This window comes from Pristis pectinata, chromosome 31, assembly GCF_009764475.1.
Source record: "Pristis pectinata isolate sPriPec2 chromosome 31, sPriPec2.1.pri, whole genome shotgun sequence".
In the NCBI taxonomy this organism is placed as follows: Eukaryota; Metazoa; Chordata; class Chondrichthyes; order Rhinopristiformes; family Pristidae; genus Pristis; species Pristis pectinata.
In genome coordinates this window covers 1,227,022-1,243,889 of record NC_067435.1, presented here as the reverse complement: position 1 = coordinate 1,243,889, position 16,868 = coordinate 1,227,022, and the positions used below count along the sequence as shown (strand labels likewise).

Genomic DNA, 16,868 nt, shown 5'->3' with positions numbered 1-16,868 from the left:
TGTTTGGGGCAATTTGGTATGTCAAAGACTCTTGCAACTTCCTACAGATATACATTGGAGAGCATTCTGACTGGTTGTGTCACTGCCTGATAGAGAGGATCCAATGCACAGGATAGAAAGAGGCTTCAAAGGGTCAGACTCAGCCAGCTCCATCATAGGTACAACCCTGAAGCAGCATCCATCACTAAGTACCCTCACCATTTGGGACATGCCCTCTTCACATTACTATCATCAGAAAGGAGATACAGGAGCCTGAAGCCCCACACTCTATGATTCAGGAAAGCTTCTCCTCCACCATCAGATATCTGGATGGTCCATGAATACTACCTTGTTTTTCCTCTTTTGCACTGTTTCTTTTTGTAGCTTGCTTGTGTCTTGCACTGTACTGCTGCCACAAAACAAATTTCAGTGATAACCTGATTCTGAAGTATACTTGTACAACTATGTAGAGGAGACCCTTGGTACTGTGACCCATTGAACTTAGATCTTCAGTTGACTACCCTGATCAAGCCCATGAGTAGAACCAATGAGAAGGTACACAAGTAGGCAAACTGCTGCTGTTTAGTAAGACATACTGAAAGTCTTACAAATCAAAACATCCAATGCAAATATAACCTTTTCTGAATCAACTACCAACATCACCAGAATCTTACTACATATTTGCAGTACTGTGGAATCATGCAGTCTAATGAAAGTAATTATTTGCATTCTCCAGTACTCCAAACACTACCATATATAGTAATGTCCACAAATCATGCTGGAAGTCTTTAAATTCACCAACTTCTGGTAGTCGGATTCAGCATGTGGTAAAGCTAACTGAAGTGTATTCCTCAGATCATGCTGAGGAAGTCAAGCTCAGACTGGAAGATGTTATCAAAGTGGCTCTCCCTTTCACCCCCTCCCAAAAAGACCGACAACAGATCTAGTTTGATCAGGTAAATGTTGCAAGGTGGTTAACTTTCTCTTCATTCTCACCACAGGAATTGTGGCCCAATTCAAGTAATTACATTTTACACTGAGGTACTGAACAGAAGAGACTGAAATGTAGTCACTACTGTACTTTAAAATGCCCAATGTGTAGATAATTGTGGAAATGTCAGTTAGGTGTAAATATTGGCCAGGACACTAGGAAAAGACTCTACTCTTCCATAATGGATACAAGGACCTCATATCCACCTCAGAACACAGGAGTTCAGTAAATTATCTTTCAAAAGAAAGCATCTGAGTGCAGTACAATTCTAGTGCAGGACCAGGAAGTGTCCAACCCAGATTCTTCAGCCATAAAAAAAATCCAAGCAATTGTATGCAGCAGTTACAGCCCTCAGACCAGAGCAAAGAACAAGAAATCCACACAACTCATCACTTCCATTTGGTATTTATTGTAGAAATGTGATCAAATGTATCTGTATTGCACACAGAACTTAAGTTTTCCAAAAACACGGTCATTGATTAAATCACCAATTTACAACATTTAAATAACAGATTAAAATGACAAACTTTAGTCTTATCTGTACAGAAATTAAGTTCTGTTTTGAATTTGTTTGGAAATAAAGATTCCTCCTCTTGAAACCCCTATATAAAGAATGCAAAATACAAAGTAGACCCTGGATTTGGAAAGAGCCAAAAATATCCATGTGTACAACCTGTGAGACCAAATTGTTCAAAATGAGCAAAGACAGTTGTACAATTACACTTACAGTTGAAGCCCATTAATGGGAAAACCCCTGATGGAAGTGAAAATGTTCAAATTGAATTCAGATCATTCCCATTTTATGCAAAATCCCCATCACCAGATTTAATTGTTTGCAAATCCAAGTGATTAAGTCTAAACCAGTGCTCCCTGGAAAATTAACAGGCATCAACTGCAAAATTTCAGATAGGCTTAAATACACTTCAGTGTACGAGATACATCGAAACCAGTTAACCCAACAGCATGGAAACCCAACCAAGCCTGAAGTTACTGCAAGTACATGAATACTTAAGGGCTGGTACCAATTTTTACTGAGGGATTGACCCAAAAGGAAAACTAAAATGAAAAGTCCTTTGTTAAAACAGCAGAGAAGGATATTGATGAAAGCCTGTATTGATGAGTGATGCTCAGTTGACTTCCAGGCTTAATGTGGCTACTTCACTGCAAACAGTCTGGGTGATGTTGTCAGTGCACAAGTCGGTCTCCAGTTCCACTTTCAGATTAGATTTCTTCTGCTTTCCCCAACCCACATTATGAAGGCAACACCAAGAGACTGTAATTGAGTACTCGGCATGTAGATCAGCAGTCCCTTCTGTGGATGCATTTTTAAACAGGAATTAATTCTGTCCCTTTCCTCCTAGCCCAAACTAAAGAACCTAAGCCACATTTTTCTAACTTTTTGTAAACAAAAAAGTACATTCCAATAAGGGGTCCCAATTGCTTTGTGTAAAGGTTCTTCTGTACATTGCCCTGCTGCCATTTATTCTCCCAACATTATATTACAATCTTTATAACTCATCTTTAGGAGCAGCTCCCGTTTCCTCCTCATCTTCCTCATCTTCCTCTTTTTCTTCCTTATCTTCTTCATCCTCTTCCTCATCCTCTTCATCACCCTCATCATCCTCCTTGTCTTTCTTCTCCTCTTCCTCCCGCTTCTTCCTCTCCTCCTCATCCTGTTGCTCCTTCATTTTCTTTTCAGGATCCTAAGACAATGAAAGTAATTATCTCTGGCACAAGCAGCAAATGGCTGTTGAAAAGATCATCACGGAAGTATTCTATTCACTATTGAATTTTATCCAAATAGGTTCTTTTAATCTAGTGGAGGTTACTGGCTAGTTTCCCCACCAGCAACAGGTGATATGGTGACAGTGAACCTACAGCATTCAGTGCCATTCTCTTGCAGTGCACTAGAACTGAAGATGTGTGGCAGCACAATTCCACAAAAGGTACTACTCACATAATGAGCATTAAGATCCTGCCCAAATTACAAAGCCAAGTGTTTAGGGTCATCAGCCCCAGCATCAGGCACACTTACATTTGGCAAATCCAACCATATTGGACACAATGTAAAGTATGCTTAACTGGAATAATTTGTGCTAGTGTCAACTCAAGCTTTTTCCAAAGCATGTTCTTGTGCATAACTTTCCACCCAGCCCAAAAATGGGCTGCAAGCAAGACTGTCATTAATTCACAAGTTGTCAGCAGTTGTATACTTTGAACTGCTATTTCCCAAGAACCAAGCTACAAAGCCCTCAGGTTAGTTTTATCCAACTGCACCCTTAGAGGGGATTAGGGACAGCTTTGTTTCTCAAGAGTTCAATTGGGATAAAAGTCCCAACAAGGCAAGTGCAGAAAATCAACAGCTCTTGCCTAGAAATATTTCAGATGGCACTTTTAATGCTGCTCCCACATTGCTACCCAAAGGCAGTCTTCTCAATCATTTCCCTTCCTGCAAGGATAAGTTGCTTCTTACTTTGGTGGCTCCCCAGGTTTCCTTTCCAACTTTTTCAGCATATTTTTCATCATCTGTGATCAGGAAGTTATCAAATATTGTTCCAGATTTGACCTGAAAAAATAAGTGTGGTTATGACCAAGATGTTGAACAAAATCACATTTAAACAGTAATGAAAATTTAAAACAACCGAACATCTGCCAGTGGAAACCATTAAGTTTATTCTGAATACCTCATTTTGAATGAAGGAAGAAATTTGGACCAAAGTGAAAACTAATTTCCCTTTTAAGGCCAAATGTGCCAACTCCCTCCATTGATGCCACTGAATAGCCAGGAATTAGAACACCTATCATGTAGAGTCAAGTTGTGTGGAAACAGACTGCTAATTCAATAGTTCACTGCAGTGTGAATAGCCATATGCACCTTAACACTCAGTCTTACTGCAAAGCACTGCAGGCCACACTTTAACATTAACATGTCTCAGAGTGGAACTTCCAAACTTCAAAAGACCAAGAATGGAAATTTCCAAGCCTTTGGCCCTAAACTTCACTTCAAAACAGATATGAAAACACTCAGCAGCATTTATGAAAGGCCTTTCATGCCTGTAAAATCAAAATGGAATTCAAATGCCAGGTCACAAGTCTTGGACAGGTTTCTACAAACCTCCCTGCTGCAAAACAAGTGTTGCACTAACCTGCCACAAGTCTAGGCCAATCACACCAATATCCTTGTAGCTGTAAAGGTTGGCATCTGGAGTATATTCTGGATTATCAATTTCAGGATGAATCCATTTTCCTTTGTAATCTGGATTATCAATCTGCACTGGCTTCCATTCACCCTGGTGCAAAAGAGAATCACATTAGTTAATCCACATTAACTGAATGTTGTTAATATTGGGTTAAATTATTGCCTGTTCCAATTAATTTTCATCAGAACTATAACTGTTCTAGTAGAGGGGAGGCTTAATTTCTAAATGTTAGACAAGAGAACACCAAATAAATGTTAGAATTGAATTAACTATCCTGTGATATAGATGGTCATCTGCCACTGAGTCTGCACAATCAAAGCAAGAATGAAGAATTTACATTGCTGATTTGCAGTTATGCTGAGACAGTGGAAGGAGACATCAGGTCAATACCATCATTAAAATTTAAATCTAGGAAGATCAAGTGCCACTCAGTTGTGACAACTGCCACACAAGCTTGACATTAAGGGCCAATGGTAATTCCAAACTGGCTTTTGGTTAACTTCAGTATCTAACTCAGTATCCAACAGATCTAATTTCAAAATCACACTTCATCGTGACATCCACCTGTTTGTATTGTGATAATTGCTATGCATATTTGTATGCTGATCAGATCAAGCAAGGTCTGTCAGTTAACTGAAGGGAATTGCAACTTTAAGCTACTCTCCAAATCAGCCAATTTGACATCATTTGCCTTCAGTCAATTTTGAAGGGTCACTGGGTGCTAGTTGTGCACTTATTTTACATACACAGCCCAATCTCTCATTCATCCAAGGGTGAGAAACTGGGTGGTGTTTAATTGATTGCAGCAACCAGCTGTTTTCTATTCCTGCCATAAAGAAACTTGCCTTGAACTTCAAAATATCACTACCCAAGGGTGGTTTATAGCCTACAAATTCTTGTTTCCCCTTAGGAAAATGCCTTTCAGCAAGACTTCAACCTGCAACTCAGAACAAACACCAAACCATGATATCAGGATCACTGCCATTAACAAGTACAGTTCTGCATTCAGGTATTTTCAATGTCAAAAATAGAAGTGCTCAACAGGTCAGGCAGCATCTGTTGAGAGAATGTTAATGTTTCAGTTCCAAGACCCCTTCTTCAGAACTGGGAACAAGTCAGTTTCAAATTGCAGAGGAGAGGGGCAATAGGTTGGTCAAGGAATCTGAAAGGGAAAGGCCTAGGTTGCCAGTGATATAGCTGTTGAAGCCATTTGGTTTATCTGAACTTCAAACCAATTTGCTTTCCCAGTTGTGACAAAGGGTCTTGAAATGTTAATTCAGTTTCTTTCCACATGTCCTCTGACCTGCTAAGTGTTTTTGTTTTTTTTCCCCCCCAATTTCTTCATCTACATTTTTGCTTTTCATTTCAATGTCAGCTGTGCCTTAGCTGATAGCATCCTTGCCTCCAAGTCAGAAGTTCCAAGTTTGCCCTATTCCAGCAGCTCAAGCATCTGGGGCAACAGTCCTGCAGTATATCCTCAGTACAGTACAACAGGAGTTAGTGAGACATTGAAGTGTCCCATATACTCAGGCATTGCAAATTATTCTCCTTCACAAATGAACAGCAGGAATCTTCATGTCCTGGTAATACTCATCCCACAACCAGATTTGCTCATTTACTTTGGGAGCAGAAACATGTTATGCATGTTTCATTTCCAAAGAGCTTGGTGTTTTCTGCTTTGGGATGTTCTGGAAGATGCTTATAGAAAGACCAATTAATATTTATGCATTGGTTAGCCATGCAGAGCACTTCAATGTCAATGCACAATAGGTGAGCAGATGCAATAAAAAGTTTAGCAGTTACCTTGTAATCAGGGTTCTGAATCATAGGGGGCTCCCATTCACCATCCATCTCATCATCCCAGTCTTCAGGTTTCTTAGCATCAGGGTCTGGAATATGCTCTGGTTTATCCCAGTCCTGATGGGGGAAAACAAACAATGGAGACCAAGGAAATCACCATCTAGACATCCAACCATCCATTTCCATAACAGCCCCAGTTACCTCAGGTTTTACATCATTGGGATCATCAATCTTAGCACGTTCATCCCAGTCCTCTGGTTTCTTGGCCTCTGGATCTTTAATCTTCTTTGGTGGGAGGAAATCCCAGTCTTCTTCCAAGCTACCTGATTCAACTTTCTGGTTGTCAATTTTTACTTCATAAGTATTGTCAGGACGGATGATGAGGGTATAGAGATGTGTAAATTCATCATCCTAGAAAAGGGAGAAAAGATGCTTCAGATGGCCTCGAGCACAAGTACCAAACACCTTAACACAATGCTGCATTGTCACTAAACTGCCTTCATCTAGTGTGTGATAAATCTTCAATTATTAGTATTGTGGCCATCAATACATAGAAATTGTGTACACCAAAGTAATCAATGAAGCATTGATGATTTTACTTCTGCCACCTACACCAAGTATTTCAAATCCCATTTGTTTTGGTATCCTTTACAGGAGTGTTCCAAAACAACCAATTGCAAGTGATACCACAGGAGAACAATTTGTGTATTAACTTGGTTAGTGTATGCAAAGTCAAAACCAGACCACAGCTCTATCTATCCACCCACCCCTGAAAAACCGAAGGCTGGACTAGAACATAGGAATGGGGAAAGCAGATGTTTTAGTATTGATCTATTAACATTACACAGTATTGAGCCCCCAACTTTGAGTTCTATTGCTCAACATTAACCCCCATAATTTTAAATCACTTGTCTCAAAGAACTTGCTCACCTTGCAACGAACATCCTTGGATATCAAGTGATTCTTTCCCTTGTAATTGAAAATGACATGGACTTTTTTTGTTCCTGGGCCACAGATGTCAGGGCCTAGAATTTAACAGTAAACAGTTATCCTCATTTGTTGCCAGTTTTGTTTTGAAAAAAAAGATTTAAACAATTCTTCAACCACATTACAGCACAATTGGGACCTTGCTGATTGATCTAGTACTAGCCCAGAAATCCATTTAACAGTACAGTTTTCCACCCTTTGAGTACAGAAGTATTCAAATTTGGTTTGATACATGGCATTCAGTACAATTAGTTGAGAATGTAGCTAGAGGTATGAAATGCAAACACTCAATTACCATTCCAGTCTTACCAATAAGAATTCCATTAGTTGGGAGAACTTGGACTCTTCCCACCCCAACCAAATTTAGGAATGGATGCAAAGGGAAGCAAGGCAGAAGAAATATTGCACCTTCATTTGAAGAGTTCTTTTAAATAAAAGCTAACAATTCTGTTAATATTCTCAGAACAGTCAATCTTCAAGCATTAATCTTATGCTTTTGGATTTTTGCAAGGAAGGATTTCTTCTCAACTGCCCAAACTTTGTGGTTGCCAACTTTCACTTCATAATATGAACAGATGGGGTGTAAACAGACCATCAGCAAAATACTTCAGATGCCGATGACCTTAAAACCTTAGAAATATTTGGGTCAGATCACAGCTATTGAAAGAAACTTTGAAAATGTTATAAGCCAGTGATTTTTCAATTCTCATGGAGAGATCAACTGAAAGCCAGCTCTCCACAAATGCTGTTTGGTCTGTTGCTAAGCATTTCTAGTATTGTGTATTATGGAACAATGGAAGCCATGTTAGAACTTTGTCCTTCCAGTTTTAAGTGCCTGTGAATGAGGGAGATCACTGCCTCCTGGTGGCTCCCATTAGCAATTGGACAGCCAAGGAAAATAAGATTTACCTTAATGAATCACTCACCAAACATAATATTGTAGTTAGAATCTCCATGCATATCAGATTGGTCAAGGTCTGATGGGAAGATCTTGACATAGCCTCCTCCACAGTCAATGGTCTGTTCATGCTTAACTGTAAATTGGATGACAAGGGTCTTCCCTTCATTGCTGAAGGGGTCAAACCTTGCAGACAATGCATAGAATCTGGCATCCTCACTCGTCTGGAGCCCTAGAAACAGGATGCATTAAGAAGATAATGAGCATACGAGCCAAAAATCTGAAACAGGGCTTGGAATACTTGCCAGTGATTCAAGATACTAGCCTCTCACCCTTCTATGAACTATTTTACAATCACCAAATACAAAAATAAGATCCTGCAGAAGTAATTAGAGTGTTTGTTGCTATCCCAAACCAAGTTTAAAGTGCTTACATTTCCAGAGAACCACTTCAGCTGACAGTTATCATTGCTTAGCACCAGTATTCAATCATTTCTAGTCATCCTGATTTTATAATTACTATATTTAATTTTTTTAAAACAGGGCACACAGAAGTATCAATTCTTCATTTCACTGCACCAGGAAGATAATTTGATTCTAATTAAACCAAGTAATTTGAATCTTAAAACATCTTTCAAGATTTCCCCAAGTGCACCCAAGGTACTCTGGCTAATGGCAATGATACCCAGCTGCTTTTGACCTTAATTCCCAGCCAACTACCAATGAGATAAAACTGCAACCTTCATCTCTACTCCAGAACCAGGATCACAACAACTTAACCCACAGATGACACTTTCTCAAAATGTACTCCAGAATAGAAAAATTATGCATTCTTCAAAGCAGACAAATTTTCATAATGTTCTTCAGTTAGAGAAAGCCAGACTCAAGTTATCCTCACTAGGGTTAAATGGTAATATCCAACAATTCCCAGGATAGCATCAGTTGTAATATATAGGAGGTCCAAGTGAGAGCAAAGACATGGGCGAGCATAAGCTATTCACTGAATTAGTTTCAACTGAAGGAGAAATTCACCCACCTTTATCTTTCTCTGCATCACCAAAGAATTTGCCAGCAGTCAGCTTGAACTTTCCATAGTCAGATTTGTGCTTTGATTCAGTCCATCTTTGTGTCCAGGCATCTATTGCAAAGAAAATATTATTGTACAATAAAACAAAGACAAAGGGATGTCCTCCTTATGAATGATAACTTCTACTGGAGAATCACAAAACATTGACTGTTAGTGGCATCAATACATGCACATCATTAGTCAGGCCTCTAGGTGGCATCTCAATAGGACTTTCCATTATAAGCATCAAGTCAATTCATGTCAATGGTATCATACTCAACCACGAAATGGAGTAGCACAAGTCTGATCCCCACTTAAACAGGAGTATCTTGAGAAACTCCATGTCCTATCTTTGTGCAGGATATCACTGAAACAGCATTAACTGTCACTCAACCAGGCCAATTCCTATCCATGATTAGAATACAATAACCTTGGTTATGTTACTGCTGTGCAGTCTTCAAAGGAATAATGAAACTTGACATTGACTAAACCAAGACCACGTCAATTCACAGCTATCCATCTCTGGCCGTGTGACCACATCAATCCTTCAGTTCCACACAGGAGAATTATCAAGGGCCACTAACTCACAGGTGCTCAAAAAAATCAATCAAGCCTGGTTATCTAACACCAGTGAGAAAGCATCACTGCTGCTACTTAACAGCAGAACCAAGTAGCTGGAGACATAGGATCTATAAGGAATGTTAAATATTAGAATACTTTGCATTTTTCAAATGTTTAATTCAAATTTATGGAGCACACAATAGATCCAAAAGCCATTTTAAAAATCTGACCTTGAAATGGAACACCAGCACTCAACATACCCAACTTAGATTTCCAGTAACTATCTCAACATTTAACTTTAGAATTTAACAATTACACTAAATGGAGCAACATTTAGATCATGTAAGAATTGTTTAAATTAATTTGCATCTTGTTTTGTAATCAAATTCTAATTCATTTGCTTGAGCTGCAATATCACTGACTAGATTTAAGTTGAATAGGCAGAGAGAGACAGATTCCCTAATTGCTTGGTGTTTGCTCAAGACATAGTTGACCCATACAGAAAGGGAAGATCCAAATACTGCAAACTTTGTACCCTCAGTTTCAGTAATGGGCCACATCCTTGGTTTAAAAAAGCAAAAAAAAATTCAGTTTAGCTCTCACTACAATTATTCCCTGTTGACAATAACCTGAAAAGGGCACATTCAAATTTCATGGCATAATGGGAGCAGGTTCAGATGTGACAGTCCTTGCCAATAATTGCAGGGGATCCTCTGAACATTATTTTGAGTGAAATGCAACTGGGTGATCATCTGTGAAGTAGAAAACTTATTTATTCAGTACCTTAGCTTCAGGCCAGGAGAGGGGTATTTGAGTCAAACCAAGTTTTGCTTTTTAACAAAATAGAAGAGTATTAGTAGCAATCCAAAATTAGATGGGCAAATACAGGCAGTCAGAGTTATTCAAGGGTTGCATTCCTGAGAGAATGGTCAGCAAGCCAATTTCTTCACAAGTCAGAAACAGCCATTTTCAGTAGTCACTCATCCTTTTGGTATTGGTTTATTATTCCATGTACATTTGCTACAACTCTCATTTCATTCAATAATCACCCCAATACCCATAATTAAACTGATGGAATATATACTTTATCCAGTCATTAATGAACATTACTACTAGCTTGAAAATTACTATAAAAAAGTTTGAAACATTTGCACAAGGTCAGATTTCCTTACATCAGGTCATTCATAACAGAGGCCCTGTAATGGAAATACATTTACTCCATTTTAAGTGGAGATTAAAGCAAAAATTGCAGATGCTGAATATACAGAAATATTGGAAGTACAGGTCAGGCAGCATTTATATAGAGATTATGTGATTCCAATAAAGCCTAATGCAACAGCACCTCAGTTCTCCAGACTTAATTCAACAATTATGGATAACCAGTCTTGCCAGTTTTATCAGACTTGGCCAGCTCTAATAGAAAAACACCAATTCAAAACATTAAATGAAATGCTGGGAAACTCAGCAAGTCACACAGAAAGAGGAATGGTCAACATTTCAGGTCTGCAACCTTCTGTTTCCTGACCCAAGTTTTTCAGCATTTTCTATTTTTGTTTCACATTCAGCATCTGCAGTCTTATTTTCAATTCAAAATAGTAACTGTTACTCTCACCACAGACACTGCCTGGCCTGTTTTTACAGCACATTTTTATTGTCTTGTACTGCTCTTTTAACTAGGACCCAATTGTCTTTGGAAGGCAGACCCTTTTGAAGAATATGATAACAGTGCACCTGGTATACAAAAATCCACCTTAACTCTGCTCATTAATGAAGGGAAGAAATCACGACTAATCCACTGGAGGTTAAAAACAAAACTGCAAGAACTCAGCAGATCAAATAGCATCTGGAGGCAAAAAGGGGCAAGTTGACACTGAGTTGATACCCTGAATCAGGTCCTTACAAATGGCCTCAACCCAAACAATTTGCATCATTTGCCTCCTCAGATGCTTCATGACCCACCAAGATATTCCAGCATCATTTTTACCCTCAATTCCAGCATCTTCAGTATCCTTTGTCTTCTATCTATTGGAGGTCTTGAGGATATGGCTAGTTGAAAAGAAACTAATAGATGTGGTGCATTTGGATTTTCAGAAATCTTTGACAAGGTTGCACTAAAGAAGTTGGACAGCAAGGTTACAGCACATGCAAATGGGAGATGATATACTGATGTGGATTGTGAACTGGTTAATAGATAGAGTGGGGACACAGATCTTTCAGGTTGACAGACTACAACAGTAGGGTAGTGCTTGGGCCCTGGCTATTCACAATCATGGTGGCTAAAGGACCAAATGTAAAATTTCCAAACCATGTGGGACCATGAAGGAGGGTGGAAAAGGTTTCAAGGTCAGATGTGCTAAATGAATAGGCAAGAACATGGCAGTTGTATATAATAAAGTACATGGGTGTCTATTTGGGTGCACAGAGGAGTACTTTATGAAAAGTGAAAAGTTGGAAGATGTTGCTAGAGACCTAGAGTCCTTGTACACATCATTAGAAGTGCAAATACCAATTAGGAAGGCTAATGGTACATTGGCCTTTATTGAAAGTGTATTTGAATACAGCAGTAAAAATATCCAAATATAATTATAGATTCTCTGCAAAACCACACCGGGAGTGTGCATGCAGTTTTGGTCTCCTTGCTCAAAATATCATTGCCATAGAGGGACTACAAAGCAGATTCACCAGACCACTCTGAGTATGGCAGGTTTGCCACTTGGGAGATTGTTATAGACTAGACTTGTATTCCTTCATTCAGAATCATCTCACTGAAACTTACAAAATTCAACAGGACAAATACAGGATGTTTGCCCTGGCTACAAAGTATTGAATAATCAGGGGTTAATGTCTCAGTAAGGGAGGGGCCATGTGACCTTGAAAGAAAGTTCTCTTCATCTAAGGCTGGCAAATATTTGAATGCTCCATCCTTGAAAGGATGTGAAAGTTTGATCACTGTTCAGTGAATAGATTTTCACAAAGAAAAGAGGGATATCAGGGCAGCCCAGGGAAATGGAAGATCAGCCATGATCTTGAAGGGCCAGAGCCAACTGCTGTTCCTGGTCCATGTTCTTACTCCAGGAGCCCTAATTACCCAGGGCAAAATGATGTAAGAGCACTCATTTCGTTACACCAAATCTACAAGCCAGACATTGGCACAAGAAAATGGGCTGCCCAAAATCAAAATTAAACAATCCAAAAGTAGTTTAAGTAAAACTTAATTCTCACTGCTAGGAAAAGAAGTATGACAGGTCAACAACTGCAAGTAAAATTATCCTGTTCTGATAAGTTTAATCATTTTCTCCATGGACCATAGAACACTACAGCACAGGAAACAGGCCATTTGGCCCTTCTAGTCTGTGCCAAAACTTTATTCAGCTAGTCCCATTTACCTGCACCCAGTCCATAACCCTCCAAACCTCTCCCATCCATGTATTTATCCAATTTATTCTTAAAACTCAGGGTGAGCCCACATTTACCACATCCCTACCCATTCCACACTCCCACCACTGAGTGAAGTTCCCCCTTTCACCCTAAAGCCATGTGCTCTTGTACTCATCTCTCCTAATCTAAGTGGAAAGAGCCTACTCACATTTACTGTCTATGCCCCTCAATTTTGTAAACTTCTATCAAATCTCCCCTCATTCTTCTACAGTCCAAGGAATAAAGTCCTAACCTGTTCAATCTTTCCCTGCAACTCAACTCCCAAAGATCTGGTAACATTCTAGTAAATCTTCTCTGCACTCTTTCAACCTTACTGATATCCTTCCTATAGATAGGTGACCAGAACTGCACACAATACTACAAATTTGGCCTCACCACTGTCTTATACAACCTCACCATAACATCCCAATTCCTATACTCAATACTTGATTTATGAATACCAGGATGGTCCCCAAATTGCTGTACATTTCTAAAATGTTTGTTCTCAATTTGCAGCATAGGGTTTTGTTTTAACACTCAAAAGTTAAAGCTGTGGAAAGTATACATCAACAATGGAGACCAGTTGCTGTCACTTCAAGTGAATCATTAATTCACAAGAGTGATACCACTGCCACATTGCCACTGGCTGAAGTAGTCACATGCTCATCTTTCAAAAGAAAGAAGAGCACAAGCTCAGTTGGTCTAATCAAAGTTAATCCATTTTTTTTTGCCTCAAATCTAGCACCAAATCCTGCGTAAGAGACATCTGCAAGTGGCTACATTGTACCAGACCATTATGATATCTGTAACTGGTTGAAGTCTCAGCATTTGATGTGGCCCAACATTGGTGTGCAACAGCACACAACTTCTTAGAATAATTCCTTAGAGAAACAACCCTCAGCCAACACATCCCTGTCAGGATAGAAGGAAACAGACATTTGTTCTTCCAGAAAGCAAATGGTTTCAGAGGATAGTCTCAACAGCAACAATTACCAGTCAAACCCAAGGAACTGGCCGACTCAACTTGAGAATGTGAAGAGAGCAAGGTAAGAAAAACAGGAATTTACAGTAGCAATTTATCAGTGCATGGCACTAGATGCCAACTTCAGAAGGTCCAAATTCAAAAATCCATCTGATTATTTTTCCCTTCAGAAAGGAACCTTTCACCCACATGATACTCTCTACCTACCAGTCACATCCCACAACCAACTCATCTCATCCAATGCCTGCTCAAAAACCTCCAGAACCAGGTAACATTCAGGAAAATTTCCAAACCACTGATAAAAATCAAAGTAATCCTCCACACTCTCAAATCACCTCCCTTTACATGTATTGCCTCAAATTCAGTTAGTTGGAGCAGCACAGTAGCATAGTGGTTAGCACGACACTATTACAGCACCAGCGATTGGGGTTTGATTCCCATCACTGTCTGTAAGGAGTTTGTACGTTCTCCTGTGTCTGCATGGGTTTCCTCAGGGTGCTCCAGTTTCCTCCCACATTCCAAAGACGTACAGGTACGGTAATTTGGGTTTAAAGTGGGCGATGCAGACTCTTGGGCCAGTAGGGCCTGTTACCACACTAAATAAAATTTAATTTAAATTTCAAGTCACACCTATGACACTTTCAACTTAATTATGGAACTCAGCCTTAACTTCTTGAATTCCCCAAATTACTGGGGAAATGGGAAGTTTAAAAGCCAGCATGGGCTTGTTAGGCTGAATGCTACATCATAAGGAAATAGAGAATGTGGAATACTAAACCCACTTCTTTCCCCTTCAAGATGCCTCTTAACCCATGTTTAGGCATCCATCCCAATACCACTTTCTTCCCCAAGGATGCTTCTGCTATTTTACAAGATAATGTTATATGACTGCAAGTTATAGTGAAAACCACAAAATTAGCTCAATCAAGCCTTCACTGACAACATAGGCAAAGCTCATCCTCCAAGATCATGGAGCAAGGGGCCTGTTCCTGTGCTGTACTCTTCCTCTAATCCTGGAATCAGAATGCCTTAACACAAGGAAGTGGAATGCTACATTTCCCCAAAAGCAATGCAAGCATTCTAGAAATAGAAGAGATAATTTAAAAAACAATTTGTAGCTATCTTTAAATCAGTGTTTTACTCCTGCTTCCAAAGCAGTTCCCCGCTTTGCTCACTACAAAGAGGAACAGCCATTCTATATTTCCCAAGATGGGCAACTAATTGTTTTTTGCACCCAGGAAAAAGGCTGATTGAGGCACAAGTAGACACTATCTGAAACTGCTGTTTGCAGAAGTCATTAGATGGTGGCAAAAAATTTAGTTGATTTCCCTTTGAGAAACCAAGACAATTCTTGCATTCTCTCTGGTCACTCAAAGGTTAACTCTTTCCAAAACTAAGCCAGATCAAATAACAAAAGAACATTACTTTCCCTTTATCCAATGATTTTTTTTTAAATAAGTACACTAGAATACAAGCTCTTAGGGTCTTCATGTTCACCCAGAGCTCTTATTTGACAATTATCTTTGTAAACCCTTTCCCATACAAGAACTTGCTTTATTAGTGACTCAATTTCATACAAAAATCCATCTAGATAAAACTCCCACTTTACAGCATTGCCTGGCAAACCTGTAAGCCAATACAAGCACGTAAGCCAGTAAATAGACACTGACTGAATCTAAAGACAAGACTTCATTTTGCACTTGGAAAAAGTTAAATATTCAAAACTAACCATTTAAACATTATATTTGAATGAATTAGTTAATGCACATCAGAAGGGAGAGTACTAGGGAACTATCCCACTCAATGGAATAGAACAAAATTACAAACCTCACTTCATGAAATGTGAGGTTAGATTAAAATATTCTTAACAATTAAAAGCAATACGACTATGAACCCTGAAAGAAATTGGGGAGGGACCTCAACTGGTAGTTAAGTCTTTCAAAAAGATTTAATAGTTCAACTGCAGCTTTCGATGATTGAAGTTTTACTTACCATAACTACTAAAAACACACATTTTAAATGGAACTACATTTTGATAAAGCCTCAGATCATCTGATCCACACCCCCCCCCCCTTTAGTTTCATAATGCCCACCCCTCCCCCCTGAGGGGAAACTTCAACTGGCAGCCTCCAGAACTGCTGAATCACAGGCCACCCTCTGCCTCTGACTGACCCCGGGCACCAAGCGGTGCCGTCAGACCGGTGTGGCGAGGCAGAGCCGAGGTGAAGGGCTGAGTGTGGGGCGGGGGCGGCCCGGCCTTCACCTCACAACTCACTCACCTCCGTCAGAAAAGTCCTCCTGAAAATAAACCGCGGGATCCGCGGCTGCCACGGCCAGCAGCAGGCAGAGCAACAACCTGGTCTTCATCTTGTCCTTATTTTGCTGCGGAACGGATGAGTTTCCGTTGAATTTAAGGTGCGGGGAAGGCAGCGACCGAAGCGCGCCTAACACAATTGAAGCCACCAGGAAAGAAGCGGCGCCCGCCGAGGCTTTATACCCCTCGCGTCAGTCAAACCCCGTCTAAATCCCGCCCTCAGCTCCCGCCGCGCTCATTGGCCGCGAGTCCCACTGCAGGTGATTTCCCCGCCCTCGTTTGGTTCTTGTGGTTGTCACTCAAACGCCCCCCTCCGCCAGCACGCTAGGTTGCGCAGCTGCCCAGATGGCTGCAGGTCATTGGCTGGGAGAAACGTCATGGCGACCGGCTCTGGCCAATGGGCAACGACCACATGTTCGGACGTCGGGGAGACCGGTAGACCCGCCTCCTTCTGGGGTGGTCGTAATTGATTGGCTATTGCGCTTGCCAATCATAACAGATAAAAACGGCTTTTTTAAAATAATTTGTAATGCCTATAAATTGCAAAAATAAAACTTAATGCAGGATGCACACCAACATGTGCGTGTAACTACAGCAATGCTGGAAAAACCTATTTTTCAGACTTTCCAACGTGTGATGTAGTATTGATGCTGCTTTCTTGCACAATTTTCCAT

General features: G+C 40.0%; 1 protein-coding gene across 1 annotated transcript; it reads right to left on the bottom strand.

Moving 5' to 3' along the window:
• Positions 1 to 1,359: 1,359 nt before the first annotated feature.
• Positions 1,360 to 16,364, bottom strand: LOC127584902 (calreticulin-like). The gene is made up of 9 exons (XM_052041887.1): positions 16,160 to 16,364; positions 8,891 to 8,992; positions 7,884 to 8,087; positions 6,901 to 6,995; positions 6,172 to 6,381; positions 5,974 to 6,087; positions 4,117 to 4,260; positions 3,444 to 3,536; positions 1,360 to 2,673 (listed from the first exon to the last, which is right to left on the bottom strand). Exons 1-9 carry the CDS (start codon positions 16,245 to 16,247, stop codon positions 2,479 to 2,481), a joined length of 1,245 nt encoding a protein of 414 aa, XP_051897847.1. The 5' UTR covers positions 16,248 to 16,364; the 3' UTR covers positions 1,360 to 2,478.
• Positions 16,365 to 16,868: the final 504 nt, after the last annotated feature.